The sequence below is a fragment of the Gekko japonicus genome, unplaced genomic scaffold, assembly GCF_001447785.1.
Source record: "Gekko japonicus isolate JY-2015 unplaced genomic scaffold, Gekko_japonicus_V1.1 scaffold2880, whole genome shotgun sequence".
Taxonomy (NCBI): domain Eukaryota; kingdom Metazoa; phylum Chordata; class Lepidosauria; order Squamata; family Gekkonidae; genus Gekko; species Gekko japonicus.
This window is the reverse complement of record NW_015160924.1, coordinates 150,839-170,012: the sequence shown is the minus strand read 5'-3', so window position 1 is coordinate 170,012 and position 19,174 is coordinate 150,839. Positions and strand designations below refer to the sequence as shown.

At 40.4% G+C, this 19,174-nt stretch overlaps 3 protein-coding genes across 7 annotated transcripts in view; 1 reads left to right on the top strand and 2 right to left on the bottom strand.

Moving 5' to 3' along the window:
* Positions 1 to 265: 265 nt before the first annotated feature.
* On the bottom strand, positions 266 to 4,541 carry SPCS1 (signal peptidase complex subunit 1). 2 transcript variants are annotated; one of them, XM_015424859.1, is made up of 5 exons: positions 4,368 to 4,476; positions 3,945 to 4,208; positions 2,061 to 2,120; positions 1,550 to 1,636; positions 266 to 973 (listed from the first exon to the last, which is right to left on the bottom strand). In XM_015424859.1, exons 2-5 carry the CDS (start codon positions 3,978 to 3,980, stop codon positions 851 to 853), a joined length of 306 nt encoding a protein of 101 aa, XP_015280345.1. In that variant the 5' UTR covers positions 3,981 to 4,208; positions 4,368 to 4,476; the 3' UTR covers positions 266 to 850. The 2 variants fall into 2 exon arrangements, with proteins under 2 accessions (XP_015280345.1, XP_015280336.1); XM_015424850.1 differs by having other exon boundaries at positions 3,945 to 4,541.
* On the top strand, positions 4,524 to 19,006 carry GLT8D1 (glycosyltransferase 8 domain containing 1). Of its 4 annotated transcripts, none has more exons than XM_015424831.1 (11): positions 4,524 to 4,553; positions 6,495 to 6,511; positions 8,798 to 8,857; positions 8,954 to 9,052; positions 10,017 to 10,233; positions 11,432 to 11,549; positions 12,640 to 12,724; positions 13,835 to 13,947; positions 14,501 to 14,667; positions 16,251 to 16,363; positions 17,837 to 19,006. In XM_015424831.1, the coding sequence occupies exons 3-11, from the start codon at positions 8,842 to 8,844 to the stop codon at positions 18,025 to 18,027; spliced, it is 1,119 nt and encodes a 372-aa protein (XP_015280317.1). In that variant the 5' UTR covers positions 4,524 to 4,553; positions 6,495 to 6,511; positions 8,798 to 8,841; the 3' UTR covers positions 18,028 to 19,006. The 4 variants fall into 4 exon arrangements, with proteins under 4 accessions (XP_015280317.1, XP_015280325.1, XP_015280303.1 ...); XM_015424824.1 differs by lacking the exon at positions 4,524 to 4,553 and adding an exon at positions 5,076 to 5,088; XM_015424839.1 differs by lacking the exons at positions 4,524 to 4,553; positions 6,495 to 6,511 and adding an exon at positions 4,591 to 4,822.
* Positions 19,007 to 19,046: 40 nt separating this feature from the next.
* Positions 19,047 to 19,174, bottom strand: part of GNL3 (guanine nucleotide binding protein-like 3 (nucleolar)) — an 18,925-nt gene continuing 18,797 nt past the window's right edge. Inside the window, exon 14 of the mRNA XM_015424759.1 lies at positions 19,047 to 19,114. Coding sequence (XP_015280245.1) covers positions 19,047 to 19,114 — 68 coding nt within the window. The remainder of the gene's footprint in view (positions 19,115 to 19,174) is intronic.

Sequence of the window (19,174 nt, the reverse complement as noted above, 5' to 3'; positions counted from 1 at the left end):
TGCTGGCTTGTGATTTTCCCCCCAGGACATCAGGCTGGCTACAGCTAGATAAAATGTTGCACTTAAGGAATATATGGTATAATCCAGACCAAAGCAGCATATGTATAAAATACTACTAATCCAGTAGCATGCATTATTCCCAGATACTTCAAATATAGAGAATTCTCCTCTTTTTAATCTGTCCTTAATGCTGTTTTTAATTTTGAAAGTAAAATCTTCAAAATACCTTCTCTTAGGAAAACAAAAATGACAGAATAAAGCCCATTACACGGATTGCTTTTTACCACACATCAAGACTGAAGAATAAAGCTTCAAGTGTAGTAGCATTCATTACTGAAGTAACTCTCACCAGAGATAGAACAGAAGCAGAAAATCAAATTAAGTCATGAAAGATAAGGTAAAGCAGAAAACAAACCTTTGGGTAACTTGTACCTGGTACATGACTTGTACCTGGTACTGGCAGATTGTCACCTCAAAAGAAGTACAGACAACGACATGTGGTGACTATATTTCATTCTTACAAGAGTAAATTAAAGCCTAAAATTGCTCCCAGAACTTGATAGGATGAAAAAGTTGAACACTTCAAATCTGTTACCTAACATGATAATTTTAGAGACCTTTTTATGGGGACAGTGCACATTAAAACACCTCAAATGACTGTTTGAGCCTGAGTCTAGTCAACTGTTACTTTTCCAGCTACTTAGCACAGCACTGATGAAGTGTCACTCTCAAACCATGTATGCACAACCAAATTTAAAATGCAGTCAAATATTTAAATAAATCAGAGGAGTGCAAAGCAAGTAATTCACATCAAAACAAATTTAATGGCCAAAAATTATACAGGACAGCTTCAGTTTTTAGAGTGCCTTTTTACTTTTCTGTCTGCTGGCTTCTTATCATCTGTTGCGGGTTCCTGGACAGGTAACCACTTCAGAGGGTTGCGACGGTATATGGGCCACGGAGGGAGTGTTAGCTGCAGAAGACAACATTGTTAAGTAAATCCAGATCAGTCCTGTTCCCTGTTATCAAGGTGTTTTTTTTATGAAAACCTTGTCTTTTTGATTAAATTTCAGAAATGTATAGGAAAGGTTAAACAGGAAGTACATCTTAAAAGTAAAAAGCTTTTCAGAGCAGTTCTATATGTCAAAGTGAGAATTAAGGGCACAAAGAAGTGGATCAAACCCCTCTTGCAGGTAGACTGTGGAGCCAGGTGAGCTAGGAGAAGAGGCTCATTGGCAAATTTGTGTTTGCCTCAGCAAAATACGCAAAATAGCCAAGAAATACAGTCACTGATATAAGATTCCTGTGATATGTTGGCAAGGTAGTACAAAATTACTTTGCAAGCTGGTCCTGGAAAACACTTTTTTAGAAGTGGATGACACTTCATAGAGTTTCAGAATCACTGATGAGTCCGACTGAATTATCTTATGGTCACCTTGCATGGTGCATGTATACGTTGCAGCTGTGTCCTACCAGAGTATCCTTCGGACTTCTAATAACTCAGGTATTTTTTATAATTTTCTCTACTATAATAAGGTCACAGTCTTACCAGGCATGACAAAGCAAATCCAGCCATTACTATGTAAACTGTCCAGCCAAACTGTTCAGTGATGTATCCATAAATGAAACCGATTACCTACAAGAAACAACTAAAATAAGTCAAAGGGAATCCCAACATGACTGAGAATTTGTATAAAACCAGCAGCAAAATAGCTACTGACTTCTATAATATTTGTGTTGGAAAAAGACAGCAAAGTTATACAGTTGGACTTTTATTCTTAAGAGTTCACTGCATATTGCAATATAAAACATCTATGAGGCAGCTAGCTAGAACGCCATAATAAAAATAAATCAAAATAAAGGAACAACTGAATTGAGCTACATAAATATCACCTATCAACAGAAAATATAAAATTATACAAAACATAGTTTTAGGTTCACTAATAACATCCAGGACTTCTGTGCTTTCAATCAAAGATTAACTTGGCCTGACAATATGCTGGATTTTTCTTTTAACCATGTACATATATGTACACAGGATTTTTCTTTTTCATACTTACAGCAGACACAAGGATGATTCCTTGGAAAATCTGTTCTGCTAACTTTTGGCCTTTGTAGTCCTGTGGAAAGAGAAATTCATCAAAAGTAGATACAAAAGATCAGAAATAACTTAATCACAACTTTGAGTAGTCTTCTTTTTAAAACTTGAGAACTCTTAAGAGACTTTGATAGGCAGAATATGATATAGCAGTAACAGGGATGAAGGAAGAGGACAGGGAATGAAGGCGACTCCTAGATCCTACACCATGCTGCTAGTGCTTGGACCTACTCACAGCCATGTCATGCAATGTCTTCATAACTGCTGAGGACAGAGATATAGTAAGGTTACATGACTTCCATGGCATTTACAGTCAACCAGCTTTAGATGCAAACCTGCAACTGGAACTTTGTTTAATTGTTTAATTGCCTCTTTTCAGTTAGGACGACCTCACCTGCATTACATTCTCTAGTCCCCCCCCAAAGAGCCTTTTTATATATTGCAGAAGTCACTTGCTGACCACCAAGAAATGTTTCTTCATGGCAGCCCTATCACACTGTATACATGCCACAAATAGTATGGTGCAGAGCTGGCACTGAGGAAGTCAAATCATAATGGTGAGCAGTTTGTCACATGGTTGTCTTCACATGGTTGCTCTAACATGAAGCGATTCACAATAATCAGAATTCTGCTATCATGCTTAGATTATGTCATTAATAACCTCTATTGTTCTTGTGTCTGCGGACCGCCACTTGGGGTCTGCGTGCATAGACCCTAGCTTGGATCCACTAGCAATAGGGGCCAAGGATCCTGGGCCACCTTTATAAAGTCCACCTATAGGAACTTTGGCGGGAGAGTCAAACCCTGCAATGAGACTAGGGGTGCGTCTGGGGTGGGTGTTTATAGTTGGCTGTTGCTAGCCAGTTTGTGTCTTGTGTGTGTTATGCAACAAACGTGACCTGTTCAGCATATCTTAGTCCGGTCCTCTATGCTTTGAACCCACTATTTAACAGTTCTCTACCAAAGAAGTACTTACATGATGGTAAGTAATGTAAGATAGTAGAATTCACAAACTTATTTCAAAATACCCAGTAACCCCTAACCAATTTAAATTGGCTTAAACCTAGCAAAATCAAAAGCAGAAAGAACCATTTAAAACAATCCCATATACACTTACATGAAAGCCTTGCTGAATTCAACAGGACTAACTCTTCAGTAAATAAGCACAGGCTAGAGTTACCAGATGTCCTCTTTTTTTGGTGTCCATCCTCTTTTGGGCTTTTTAAAAAAACTGTCCTCTTTTGGGATTGGGAGGTTAGGAGTATTCCTAGTTAGCAGCAATGACCACAGCTTAAATAATAGGGGTATTTAAAATGAGATTTATCACAGTGATCACTTGTTAGAAGTAGCCAGTTAGAAAAATATATCCTTTTTTGCTTTTCAAAATATGGTAATCCTAGCATAGGCTAAAAATATGACAGACTAGTTCAAGGCTGCAATCCGCACCATACTTCAACCTACTTAAAATCAACGGGGCTTCCTATTGAGGAAACGCACCTTTAAACATTTCAAACATCTGCACTAAAAGTGAGGCATACAGTTCTCAAGCACTGTTAGGAAGACAGTCCTGCGATCCCCTCCCAGGTTGAGCACGGAAGCTCTTTGTGCCGCCGATTGTGAACACCACAGAACCCACCTGCCCGGTTAAGGACACGTATGCTTCCCTATCGCTCTGCGGCCAAAGCACTTCGCGATCCCTTCTCTAGCTTTGCCACTTCCTGCCCGTCCCCCACAGCGCGGGACTCTTCTCTCCGGGGGGGGGGGGGTCGGGGGGGGGGGGGGGGAGAGGCTTGCAAGCCCTCTACCCCGCGTGGAAGGTATCTAACCCACCCCTCGCCTCTCTTACCATCTGCGTAGGAATGGACTGGAATATGTTGAACATTTTGTCCAGTTCCAAAGCCAAGCCTCGAGCGCACTGGCCGCTCTCGACGCTGTTTTGGATGGGGGGCGGAGGAGGAGGCGACTCTTCGGTTTCGTTGGTCTCTGGCCCGACAGCGGGAGGCGACTCTGGGGCTTCGCTGATCTCGGAGCCGACGGGGGGAGCCGAGTCGGAGTCTGGCAAGGGCCCGTGAAGCCTGGCGGACGAGGGCTTGCTCTCGGGCCGCGCAGCCTGAACGCACCGGCCGCTCTCGACGCTGTTTTGGATGGGGGGAGGAGGCGGCGACTCTTGGGCTTCGCTGGTCTCTGAGCCCACAGCGGGAGCCGAGTCGGAGTCCGACAAGGGCCCGTGAAGCCTGGCGGACGAGGGCTTGCTCTCGGGCCGCGCAGCCTGAAAGGGATCGCGCAGAGAATTGGCGCCCCCCGCAGCAGAAGAGCGAACGGGGGAAGTGTTAGCAGGCGCTTCCGGCTTTCTAGTGGCGGGTCGAGACCGCAAGGCGGGCACTACCACCGAGCTCGCCGGAACCGACGTTTTCTTGCCCCGCCTCATCGTTCATGGATTTCCGGCACGGGATGGGTAAATTATTTCTCCTGTTCAGGTTGATTAACGCTGTTCCGCACTCTTATTCCCGCCGTCTCCCGCTCGGTAACGTCTACCCGAGAAATCCGCAGCCTTATCTAACGTTCCCAGAATGTTGTGCTCCGTCTCCATGGCAACAGGCACGCAAGAAGCACAAGGACCCTCCGGATGGAGAGGTCCTGATTATTATAGAGGATTCTAGTTCAGTGCCTGCTCATGTTTCCAGTTGGTCCGCCTTCTCTTAGTGTTTGTATACGGCAAAATGGGTAAGTGCGTGAGACTCTGCAGTGCCATCAGGCTTATTTTATACCCGTTAGTTGTTTTCTGCTCAGGCACTGCAAAGGGCACCCTGGTAAACTCCAGCCTCTGACAACTTGCTGTTGTTGAGTTGGCATTTCGTTCGTGGCTGCTAGATTGTATGGAGGGAAGGAAGAAATATAAGGATCTCTGTTTTGTGGGCAAACAAGCAAGACTACTAGGAATAGAAGGAGTTTGTCGGTTACTCCCGCCTGCTTGCTACAAGTACTTACATGTACGTGAATTTTCCCTGTTTGGTATTGGTCGTTGTCTGCTTTTTTATTTATGGAGCAGATCCACTCAGCGGGCTAACCTTTTCCAGACTGTGACTGGTAGGGGAACAAGTCCTGGTACTTCGTTTTGGAGGATGTGGGTTTTCAAGGTTTACATCCCATTAGAGGGTTATAATTTTACATACAGTTGATCTATTATTATTATTTGATTTCTATTATGCCTTTCAAGTCAGACACAACACAACGTGTTGTGCCATCATTGGCAGTACTATATTTTGGGACTGTGAGAGAGGAAAGATTTAGGCAGAAATTTAGATAGGCGGAGCAAAAGTTCTGATTTAATTCAAACAAAATCAAATGTTCCTGTGTTACAAACTAGGTTGTGGATGTGGGAAAACTGGAATCAAATTTACAGAATTCATAAACAGCAGAGCAAATACTGCAAAGTATTTAAATACATGTTGCAAAAATGAATCTGTTTGCCCTGTGATGGTTGAGTGGTAACTGAATTAAAATGTGAATAGTCAAGATTTATAGAATGTGTAAACTGAGCACAGCAGTGTAATTGGGACACGTTGTGCCTTATGGATAACCTGACATATTATGTGAATAAAATTAGTGACTTGGTTGCAAACAGTTAATGTATTCTAAAGTAGTCTCACTACAGATTAGTGCAGCAGAATGTAAGCTGTGGCATATGAAATTAATTCGTCAACCACATGTATGTTTAAACTTAATCCTAAATGTGGTTTGTATGCATTTTTTCTGTACTTTGTTATAGTTCTGCTGTACATAACCTTCCAAGATGCTATTGGAACTGTGAAATACCAGATTAGCAGTACATTGAGAAGTCTGCTGACCAATGCTCCCTCTAAGATGTGGAGTTTTGTGAGCAACAATTCTACTTTGTAAGATACTGGCATTAAAGTTGTGAGCGAGTGATTTGGCTGCTGCATAAATTAGTTTGCTCTGGAGCCATCCTTCCTGAGCAAAGGCTAAAAAACTGTGAGCTAGCTCACACTAACTCAGCTTCGAGGGAACACTGCTGCTGACCCTTGTCCTCTCCTACATCTTCATGAGCTCAGTTCTCCCTGATTTGCAGAGAAGTTAAGGTGGAAATATGTCACTCAAACACAGGTGGTGCTCAATTCACATGCAAAGTAGTAAATTGTCAAGTGTAGCATTAATAGCCTGCATATAGTGAAAGCAATGAAGAAACTGTCTTGTTTGTGTGTGTGCAAAGTGCAATGCAGTGGAAATATTTTACAAGGTGGATTTGTCTGTTTTAATAATCTCTCCCTATTGACATTGCATCTTAGAAACAGCTTGATATAAGTAGTCAATTGTTAGCAATCCTCCCTCCAGTGGGTAGCACATACATGTTTACTTATTATCTACTATCTTTCAGTTTCTCCAGCATCCCAGGTAAGACCCAGTTGGAATATGATGCTTGTGGACATGAAGAAATTATGTATGCAATGTTGAATACTCTCAGTGTCTTGTTTCAATGGGCCTAAACGGAACTGTGGGTACAAAGTGCCTACAATTCCTATGTTAACCTATCAACACAATACCTACCCAGGCTGCAATCCTCTTGCATGCTAACATTGCAGACATACTGGCTGGGATTCAGTCTAAATGAGATGCTGGGTGTGTGAAAAATAGCATGGGTAAGTTCTCTCCTGTTGATATTATGTTTAATATCAAGTAATTACTGTGGTAAAGATTACTTAAACCTCAAAGGGGCGTGGGATTTGTCCTGTGGATTCTACAGGGTTCAGTCCTTCCATCTGTGCTGTTTAATTTATATATGATGTCTTTGAGATTGTCCACAGCATGAGTGTTTGGTGTCATTAGTATGCTTGTGATACTTTGCTCTGTGTTTCTTTGAATAAACCACTGTGCTGAGCCAGTGCCTGGTGGCCGTGGTCAAATAGAGGTTATGCTGGCTGGTAAAACAGCGAATCTGGAAGAGATTCCCATGCCCTCATTGGCTGGATTAACATTTGACTACCTTGGGTATTGTTGGATCCAGCACTTGTTTTAGAAGAGCAGGTTAATGCAGTGATGATGAATGCATCTTAACAGCTGCATTTGGTGCAGAAACTGTTACCCTTCCTGAGTTGTGCAGATCTTGCTAGGGAGGTCTGGGGGTCCTTGACTATGGCCATGGCCTTCTTAGTCCTGGCCCCAACCTGGTGGAACTCTCTGCTGAATAACATCAGGGCCCTGCAGGATCTGATGCAATTCCACGGGGCCTGTAAGGCAGAGAAGTTCCACTAGGCTTTTAGTCAAGGGCAGCAACAGGAGATTAAGACTGGCACCCTCTTTTATTTCTTCTGTGGCCCCCACATGCCCCTCCCACCCTGCTGTGTGGAACAGCCATGTGGTCAGCAAAGGAGTATAACTTTATTGCCATCTTGATTGGTTTTAATCTCTTGTTTTATTTTTAGTAATCTTAACTATATATTAATTGTATTTTAAATGTTTATAATGCTGTAAATCACCCAGAGCTTGCTCACAGGGTGGGCGACTCATAAATTTAATCATCATCATCATCATCAAATCCATTCTTCTGTGACTTAGCAGCAAAATTAACACAATGTGCATGAAGACAATCTATAAACTTCAGTTGGTACAAAATGGAGCAATTCATCTGTCACTGGAGCACAGAAATAGTATAATATTACTCTCATCTTAGAATGGCTACATTGGTTACTAGTATGTTTCCAAGTCCAATTCAAGGTGCTGGTCATAACCTTTAATGCTTTATACAGTCTGGGACCAGCTTATTTGACCAGTGTATTTGAGAGGCAATCTCTTCTGGTTTATGGGCATGTTTATCACCTCAGATCCTCATGTAACATCCTCCTACTGGAATGCTCTCTCTTTGAATCATCTGATTGGCCACAGAGTAGGCTTGTTCTTTCTCAATGGCAGCTAAAGCATTGTGGAACACCTTCCCTGAGGAAAGCCCTTTTCAAACTGCCTTTGTATTCTGTTTTAGTAACTGGTTGCTAATGGATTTTTTCCTGTCATTTCAGACAGACCTGTTTTAGTAACCAGCTGCTAGCAGAATTTATTCACCTGTTCATACAAGCCCTCTTATGTCAGGTTAGAAAAGCATGGTCGAGCCACTTTTTAGGGAAACTGCTTTCTTCCTTTGTTGTCCTTCTGAATTTTAAAATGTTCAAAGCACTTCCTACAATGTCGTTTTTTCATGTCCTTTCTCGCAGCGCAATCTTCCTCAGATTTTTTTTACATTCTAACTTGAGTGCTATAGCGCTAAACCATTATAGCACTTCAGTGTTGTAGTGGCACCACTGAGATGCCTTAACTTCATTGACTCAGTAGATCTCAATGGTGCTGCTATAGCACTGAAGTGCTATATTGGTTTAGCGCTATAGCACTCACCTGCAGGTCCAGTTGTTTCTGACATGGTGTGTGTGTATGGGGGTATAAATGCCTTCATAAGTTCATACATAAATGATTGTGTACATGGTTGTATCCATTTTCACTTAAGACCTTGTTTGTAACACTATTTAATGTTTTAATGTGAAGAGTACATACATAAATGATTGTGTACATGGTCTTATCCATTTTCACTTAACACCTTGTTTGTAACACTAATGTTTTAATGTGAACCTTCAACAATGGTTTACATATCTTTTTGAATGCTGGTATAGTGGTACTTTGTTTCCTTTTTTGTAGATTTTTAAAAAAGCTCTACTTTTCATCCAAAACAAAAGGAGGAAATGACATTCAGAAAAGGTATTTTTCTCTTGCCAAATAGTAAAAAGTTTTTGTTAAAACATGCAAGAGTTGCCTGACTCTTGTTGTTCTGACTTCTTTTTTCTTCTGTTTCAGTAAACATATTCATCCTGGTACTTGCTGTTGTTATATTTCTGTTAGTGCTGCATCACAATATACTAGGTCTCAGTGACCTATTGAAAAGGGAATTGTCAGGTATAGTTGCCTTTTGTTTTACGTATACATTTCATTAAAAAGGGGGATGTTTGGAGACATGCCATTACATCAAGCTTTTTAAATAAACAGACGAATTTTTCCTCTGGTATGAAACATGTTTTACCCAGATATTTTTTGCTTGATTGATGGACACAGTGAGAGAGTGCGGGCCGTCTGAACTCTATTCCTGTACCTGGTAGGCCTTCCAAAGGAGGCAGGGACCATAGCTTTGAAAGGAAGGGATGGATGTGGCTCAAGTCATAGAGTACCTGCTTTGCATGGAGAAGGTCCAAGGTTCAGTAGTCAGCACCAGTAGTTAAACGGAATCTCAGATAGCAGGTGTTGGGAAAGATGTGCTTCTGCATGAGACTTTTGAGAGCCACTTCAGTCAGAGGCTATTGTGCTAGTTTTATTCATGTACATCCCTAAAAATATGTCATTTATTTCAATGGGGTCCTGGTAATTGTTTCCTCCTTTTTCTCATGTTAAATGACATGGTGCCAAGCATCACTAGCGAGGGAAAAGTCCTTGCAGATGGCCTTATGACTTTGCTGAGCCATGAGTTTAGACCTTAGCTGTTTCACAGAAGTATTACAGCATTTAAAGTAGTTTTTAACATTAAGTTTTATTCTAATCAGTCCATAGTTCTTAAGGACCATCTAGTCTGTAAGAAACTCTAAATTTTATTAGGGTTTGTCATTAAGAAGAGAGAAAATACTTGATTTTTTCAAATCTGTGGTTTCTTGCATCCTAACAGAAGTAATTGGAAACTTTAAGAAACTGTGTAAAATGTTAGGTAGGGCATCTTTCTGCCAATTGGGAGTCCTACCAATTTAAATGGCAGAACTGAATGTATGCTTACCTTTCGCGTTCAAATCAACATGACTTTGAATTGCTTGATGTTGACTGGATCTTGCGAGTAATGTTTTATGTATAACTGTTACATCCATGCTATGTCCTGCAGATTCAAGTCCTTTAGGACTCCAGCCTATAGATTTTATTCCTGAGGCTCCTCAAAGGCTGATGGATGACCAAAGTGACAGAGAAATACCTGTGGTCATTACAGCTTCTGATGACAGGCTTGGGGGTGTAATTGCCGCTGTGAACAGCATTCACCAAAACACCAAGTCCAATGTGGCATTCCATATTGTCACTCTGAATGATACAGTGGACCATTTGAGGTAAAATGTGTTCACAAAATGTTGCTAAACTTGGCTACTTTAAGCAAGTAAAGACTACTTCCAGGTTCAGTAGAGTATAATTTAGGAAAACATATTCCTTCTTCTGTCTTTCAATCCTGCAGTCTCATCAGGGAGTAACTGTATATATTACACAAACAAAGCCCCCTGAGGTAAAAAAAAATCCTTTCCCCCCAAGACTATAATATTTGGTATGAAGACATGTAGCCAAAATAAAGGAGGAGTTATTAAAAAGAGAGGATTATAATGCAGGAGCTCCTCATTGTCAGCATATTATAGAATCTGTTTTTCAAGGTGCTGAAAATGAAGGACTCCTCATGTATGAGCATTAGTCATTTGTATTAGGTTTGTTGCTAGAATTTTGGTCGCCATCTTATTGAATTATAGCATGTGCCAGTGTTGGATTGGGGAGACTTTGATTCAAATCTCGGTTTGGCTAGGAAGTTTACTGGGTGGCCATGGCAAGTCACTCTCTGTCAAACAGAGCATCCCACAGAATTTTCATGAAAATTAAAATGCACAAACCTCCCATGTGTTCCTGCCCTGTTTGAAAGAAGCCAGTGTTGGATTGGGGAGACTTTGATTCAAATCTTAGTTTGGCTAGGACGTTTACTGGGTGGCCATGGCAAGTTACTCTCTGTCAAACAGAACATCCTACAGAATTTTCATGAAAATCGAAATGCTCGAACCTCCCATGTGTTCCTGTGGTGAGATACAAATGTAATAAAATAAATGAGACCTCAAATCTTTTCTCACCTCTCAGACTTAACTGGATACTAATCCTTGCTTTGGATCTAGACTAAATTTTCCAGCGGCAGAGCAGAACGGAACTTTCTTGTCTCTCCCTTGCCACTGCAGCCCACTGATCTCTACAAAATGCTCTTCCTGAGAACATAGGTGAACCCGTGGAGAATGTGAGATGAGTCTGCAGCAGAAAGGGGGAATCAGAGAAAATTGCCTGTTTATTCTGGATTCAACCCTTTATTTTTATTTATCCTCACAACCATCCTATAAGGTAGATAATTGAGGGTTGGTATATGAACATCAGGCAGAGCTGGTTGTGAATGCACACCAAAGTCTGACATTCAGTTCACTAGATGTCTAGCACAAATTCAAGAATAAAATGATTTTAATATTTTAAAACTGTATGTGACGTTCTATTGCTCTCTCCCTTATACAGATCATGGCTTAGTAAAACGAGTCTGAAAAATGTGAAATACCGAATTTTGGATTTTGACCCCCATATGTTGGATGGAAAAGTAAGGATTGACTCAGAAATGCCAGACTCAATAAAGCCTGTGAGTACTAATTCAATGTTAGTTTGAAAAAAACAGAAAGTATGGCATACTGGATGATTGTTGGTAATTCATGAGTGAATACAGATATGGAAGAAAATCTGAACTGCAGTTACTAATGTGATCAGAGTTCTCGCGCGGGCATGCTTTTGACCGGTGCTACACTAATTGCACTGGCTACCAATTGAGTACCGGATCCGTTTCAGGGTGTTGGTATTGGCCTTTAAGGCCCTGTGTGAAATAACGTTTCTTAAAATTAAAATTAAAAAGCCCTGTGCAGCCTGGGACTGACATATCTGAGGGACTGCCACTCCCCATATGTGCCCTGGAGAGCCTTGTGCTCAGCTGACCAATATCTGCTGGTTGTCCCTGGCCCAAAGAACAGGCCCTGGCCTGGTGGAACATGCTCCCACTTGAGATCAGGGCCCTGTGGGACTGTCTACCATTCCACAGGGCCTGTAAAACGGAGCTGTTCTGTCAGGCCTTTGGATGATGTGGTAGATGTCCAGTCAAGTTGGCCTCCCTTGCTGAAGCTCTCCATCTCTGTGTGGCCAAGACAGAGCAGATTTTTAGTGGTCCGGTGGCTCCAGCTTCTGAGACTATTGCACTTTAATTGATAGCGCTACCTGTTTTAATTCATACTGTTTTAACTACTGAATTTTATTTCATATTATTGCTGTGATCTGTCCTGAACCCATTCGCAGGGAGGGCAGAATAAAAGTCAAAACAAACGAATGAATGATTGAATGAATGAATCCTCATTCATCTGTTTAGTATGGGATAACTCTGATAGAAGCATTAGGAAGTTCCAGAAATAATTCAGTTTCGATATTTAGTGGTGCACGGTAGAAACTATCAAGAGACATCAGGGAACTAATTTTTGACACACCAAACAGTGCTAACTAGTGAAATGTTTTCTGTTTTCCTACAAATGGCATATTCTCATGCTGTATTATGGAACTAGTTCGATGCCGGCCTGTTTTTCATTTAGTAGCACTGATTTGAATGAGAATAACCTCCTACTTAACTTCTGAACAATGGAAAGAATGGTGCAAAAATGTTTGCTAAAAAATGTTTGGTTGTTTCCCTCCAGCTAACCTTTGCAAAATTCTATTTGCCTAACTGGGTCCCTAATGCAGAAAAGGCTATTTATTTGGATGATGATGTGATTGTGCAAGGTATGGGAACGTTTCTTCTTAATTTAACTTAGGTCAAACGAATTATCTAATTTAATCAGGGGATCTTGTCTAAAAAATAACTTTGACACCCCCAAAGAGTATGATGCCTCTTGTAATTATTACTGCTGTTCTTTACTAATCTTGATGCTTGTACCATCTGAATAGTATATAATTGTAGCAGAACTACAAGTCTGTAAAATGAAGCAACAGATGCAACATGAGATGTTTAGATTCTGAGACATGTTTTTAAAATAAATAATAGTTTTCCTAGTGGTTTGCAGAAAGAGCTTTAAAAAACTAAAACTGCTTTTCTTAAAAGGAGTGGGACAATCAAGTTTTTGTATTATGTTGTCTATTGTTAATAAACTTAAGTGTACAGTGTTAGTCTTGCACACAAGTGTCAGACTCACAGATGTAGAGACTCAGGCTCCTTTAGAGCATGCTAGAATGAATTTGACAGACACAATGCATGAAGTTTGTACTAGGAAGACTGTACTCGGATACACAGATCTCTCCATATCTAATTTTATTGTAAGGAGCTAAGGGCTCTCCCTTTCTCCATTTTATCCTCCCAAGAACCCTGTGAAGTCGATTATGCTGAAAAAGAGGCTTGAGGCCAAGCCATGAGCTTTCACAGCTCTGTGGAGATCTGAATCTGATCCCTGTTAGACATTCTGACCACTAAATACTATCATTCACTGATACTTAGTATAGCACTTATATAAGGATGCAACCCCCATTTTATGTGAAATTATCAGAGGCAAATTTGATTGCAGTACAAATTGCCACTTTAGATGTATTTAGAGATTGTGCAAGTTAGTGAAGTGTTTACTGTCTCCCATGCTCTATCCGGGACTGCTTTGAAAAGTTTTGTCATGGGGCAAGGACAAATCTTATTCAAGAACCACACGTTTTTGTGTCAAGAACCACATCTTTTGTCCATGGAACTACTTTGATACTGCTCTATGTTTTTAACTTAGTAGCATTGCTTGGACATCTAAGCATTGAAAAAGGATGCCACCAGAAATATTTGCTGAATTAATATTTAACAGAATGTAGAGAATGATCTGCCTTTGCTATTCGTTTTTATTTACTTGGCTTTCTTTTCAGATGATATCCTTGAACTTTATAACACTAAACTGCAACCTGGCCATGCAGCTGCTTTCTCAGATGACTGCGACTCTACCACAAACAAGTTTGCAGTTCGTGGAGCAGGAAACCAGGTGTGCATGGCTTTAGAAGAAACAGTGAATGATACAGGCCGAGTTTCTTAGAAGCGGTCTCTACTTTTGTAGCTGTATTTGTTATTTCACATTTTTACACGGCACTTCTTGGCTTGGGTTTTCAAAATCATTAAATGAAGGAAGGCATCTATCTGTTTAAGATTCTGATGAGACTGGAGTCTTAGCTGTCCTCTGGCATACTTTAAAGGCCCAGTGCATACCAATCAGGAGCCTAAATAATTATCTTTGGATAGCAAGAATTAATCTTGGGATGTAAAATGCATGTGGAGTATCATAACTGGAGTACTATTAATATACCACATAAACAACTTGGTTGTTAATAGTAAAGGGTTAAAGATGTAGTTCATCACCTGGAGATATATGGAAAGTGTTTTTTAACACAGACCATCACATTGTTTTGGGTTGACAGTAGACCTAAACATATGGATTGTTTTTCCTTAATGACAAAAAACTGGGCAATAAAACCTTCTGGCAGCAAGACGAGACACACGTAACCAACTGAAATTGAGATCCAATATCTGTTTATTTCCAGTATAATTACATTGGATTTCTTGATTATAAAAAAGAAGCCATTCGGAAGCTGTCTATGAAAGCAAGTACGTGCTCTTTCAATCCAGGGGTCTTTGTTGCTAATCTAACAGAATGGAAGTTACAAAATATCACTAAGGACCTGGAGAAATGGATGGCACTTAATGTGGTGTGAGTATTATCCAGGCTTGAATTTCACATCTTGTTGGCATGGGGGTTGAGGTTACTGTATTATAGGCATCCGAAAGTATTGCTCTTATCTTTGATCTAGACAACTGTTAAAAATCAGTCTTGTCTCCATTGCTGCTCTCACATCACATTGTCTCTAAGCCATTTTCTGCGTATTTCTGATCATGAATGTAAAGGATTTAATTTAATGGGGTTTCCCACCCTTTTGTACATAAGAACCTTCTGCTATCTTATTGTTGATACCATAATCAAAGAGCTAGTATAACAGAGTGGCTGAGAGCTTTACGTATGAATGGGGAAGGTTCAGATCTCACATGTGCCATGAATCAACTGGGTGACTTAGGCAAGCCACTATTCAACCTTAGCCTCCTAGCTGTAATACAACAAATGTTACAATAATGGATCATTGATCACCTGTTCTGTCTTATATTGGGCCAAATGGAGGGGTATCCTTTGCAGCAGGAAAACATTAAAAATACCCTCAAAACAGAGGAATGTTGTCTGCTCAAACAAACAGTATAAACTCATTGTGAGTGGGGAGGGGAGGAGCCAGTAGAACAGCTGCCCCAGTCTACTGTTCTAGTTACCTCTAGGCAGGGGTCATTTCAGAGAGAGGTGCAACTCATTAGCATAACTTATTTGCATATGCCACACCCTCTGACATCACCAGGAGTGTGTCAGAAGGCAACACCCACCACTCAGGCTCCACTGGACTGTTTTGTATTACTAGCTATGGGGGGTAGGGGAACATGCAGATCTGCCCTCAGGAGGGAGAGCTTGTACCTGAAGGTGGGGGCTCTGCAACTTACCTGGCTGCTTCTTGCTCCTCGTGGCCTGAGGGCTGCTGGGAGGTGGGGCTTGTTGCATGTGCCCGCCCCCTGAGCTCCTTACTGCCGGAGCTCCACTCCTGTGCACTCCCACAAGAAATGGCCCCTACCTCTAGGTATCTTGCTGGCTATACCCCATTTTTTGACCTAACAAGGCCATTTCTCCCTAAATATGCATCTTTCTGCATCCAAGCCTCCCTCCCCAACTTTGCAGTTGGTTTATTTCCCAGAACTTCACCTCTTTGGGTCCTAGACCTTCATCTCTCACTTGGATCCAACTTCATACAAGTTAGTTTTCGATTTCTTCTTCTGCTCTGGCAATCGTGAGCCTGGGCCCATTGTGGGGGAAGAGATGGGATTCTCATGGGTAGCCCACTTATAAATACTGTATTACTGTTTTAGCTTCTCTTCCTAGGTGGCTTTCCCTTATTCCTGCTTTATGTTCTGCCCCTATATATTGAGCCTATAGAGTAAGAAATAATCAAAATATGTTGTTAGTAACTCTTATACACTTATAAGAACAAGGCTGTTGTTTCTCCTGTATTGTGGGGGGGGGGGGCTGAATGAGTATGGTTTATCTAAGGCTATTGAAATTTATGCTAAAGACTTGTTCGTAGCTCAGTCTCTTAGCCACTATATTACTCAACAATTTGTACAGCAGGTAGTTGAAGAAATAACTTCCACTTCTTCTCGAGAGCTACATCTTCAACTAGCTTAACTTTCTTTACCTTTGCCTAGAGAGGAGATATACAGTAGGACTCTTGCAGGCAGCATCACTACACCCCCTCTGCTCATTGTATTTTACAAGAGGCATTCAAACATTGATCCCATGTGGAATGTACGCCATCTGGGTAAGTACAGGAGAAAAACATTCGACACTGAAATATGGCTGAAACTATACTCCTTTATTTCTTCCTCTTTACTCCCATGGCTCAAAGATCTTGCAGTGAAACTATGGGGCTGAATCCTGCCATATGCAGCAATAGCCTAAATTTTATTTAACATAGTTCCATTTGCACAAAAGCTACTGCAAGATCAAGTGCTGATTTTTCCTTTCTAATCAGTATTGTTTACAAAAATCAAGGGGTACTTGATGTAGTTACTACAATCCACTTTGGAAATACATGATTTGATCAAAAGTTTTTAGTGTGATGATCCTGATACACCTTGTGCTGTGTCTTGCACAAGGAGAAACACAAAACAGGATTATACAGTTGAGTTTCTACCTAAGGACTACTTGCAATGACTTTGTTCATGTGGGATTCAAATCATGGTCTTATTTCCTGGAATTTATTCATTATTAAGCTAGATATTTTCAAAAGACTTGTGTATTTGAAGCTCTTATGTAGTACTTGCATATGCAACTTTTGCACATCAACTAGTGGGAGGCACAAGAAATAAAAAAAGTTGGTATACTTCAGTGGAGCTACCCAAGATTCTATGCTTTGTCCTCTCTTATTCTGACGTTAGGCTTCTTCCTTGATTCAGAGGCAATATATATGACAACCAGATGCTAGGCACAAATAATTGACTTTTTCCATCTCACTTGTTTGTGAACTTCCCTGAAGCGTGATGCCTTTGGTTTGATTTAGCAAGACAACTCTTGTAATTTAAGTTTGCATGTCAGTCCATTCTACCCAGTCATTTTGAAAAGAGGAGAAAGCATCAATTGTAATGATAAATCAAACTGTGCAACTTGGCAGCAAGTAAAAAATACCGATCGACTCAAAACTTTTATAAGTGTTGTGCTTTCATGATGCTGTATCTTTGTGAATGTGGAAGTGAATAAATAATTAAAAAAAAAACTTTTAAAAATCCCCGCTATTTCCTATTCTTACTATCATCAGTGTTTTTTGGATAGGTAGTAGGGGTATGCAAAATTTTTTTTAACCAATTCGGGTCTATTAGACCCAAAAAATATTGGTATTCCTGAATACCAGTATTAGTATTGTACTGGTTTTCAGGTAAATATTTGGGAAACCTGAATTTATTTTGCTCCATTATACCCTATAGGGACCATCCCCCATAGGGTATAATGGAGAATTTCACTTGCCAAGTTGTGCTGCGGCAGTGGTGCAACTAAACTGAAGCCATTTAAAGTTTAAATGTGTTCAGTTCACTCACTGAGCTGCAGCGGTGGCTCGACTCAGCCAGTTAACTAAACGCATTTAGCTGCACCAAACAAAAGCTGAATAATATTGGGTTTTATTCAAAAAATACTGATAAGGTATTTTTCAGGTATTTATTTGGCTTAGTATATACTGACTGCACACCCCTAATAGGTAGACATTTAAGTTAACTAACCATTGTCATTTAATCCAAAGGTTCTAGTGCTGGTAAAAGATACTCGCCACAGTTTGTGAAAGCTGCCAAACTACTCCACTGGAATGGACATTTCAAACCCTGGGGAAGGACAGCATCCTATGCAGAAGTCTGGGAAAAATGGTACATTCCAGACCCTACCAACAAATTCAACCTGATCCGGAGACACACGGATATCTATGAAACAAAATAAATGGATTTGATACACTTGTACTCTCAGGAAATTGACCAGTCCACTGAATGAGATCAGTAATACTACATCCACCATTTTGTATTTCAATGGAGAAACTTTTAAATACTTGAAATTGCATGCTTCGGGGAGTTGGCTCTCTGTAAATAATGCTATTGTAATGGAGCTGAGAGTACCTCTATGAACGAGCATTTTGGAACTTAATGGAGTGTTCCTGAATAACCGCCCAGTGCTAAAAGGCATGTGACGAAATGAACTGCTCCCAGTAATGGCCCACTGCTACTACTGGACAATGGCCACACATCTTGCACAGCAATCTAATGTACTGAAAAAGCTGTTACCACTCTCTTTTACTTAACCTGTGAATATAAGCTTTATTCTAAACATCTATTGGTGGACAATCAGTTCCAGTCTCTAAATCACATTTAATTGAATGGTGAAAACTAAATTGGATTTCCCAGAATTAGGTCTCTTGTAATTAATTTAAAAAAAACAATACTTCATTGCTTTGAACAGTTACCCCATCAACACTAAAGGGATGATTTTAAAAACTGTGGAAACAGCTGCTCAAAAATTTACTATGAATTTCTTATATGGAAATATTAATTTGTATTTGAAGTGTTTTTTCTGTGAATAAGAAGTCTTTTACAAATATATTTGCACTTGTTAGCTCATGTCGTCCCAATGCATTTGTTTTCTTGTTAACTATGTATACTACCCCAGTTTAATGTTAAATATGCTGACTAAAAATGTAATACAAATAAAATACTGTTTTTTGCATTTGGCACAATTGAATCCACACGGTTCCTCAAGTTGGAAAAAGCTAAAACCACCACACAGAGAGTGAGCATTGATGGGTACTTCATTAGGTGCTCTCCTGTGAAGATTTTAAATGCCATGGAACCAGCTCTCAGAGGCAGGAACCGCTGTATCCCCCCAGTCCCTACCCAAATTGGTTCTGCCAGAGAGAGATTGTTCTTTGCCTCCCATAATGAACAGCTGAAGGGAGACAGCAGTGGGGTTTAGGAAAGAGTTGGAGAAAGAAGTTCACTATCAGTCCCAATTAAAATATTTACTCCACTATGTATGTCTGAAAAAAGAAACAGCTTAAAGCACAACGAAGTAACATACATATACCAGTTTTAATTTT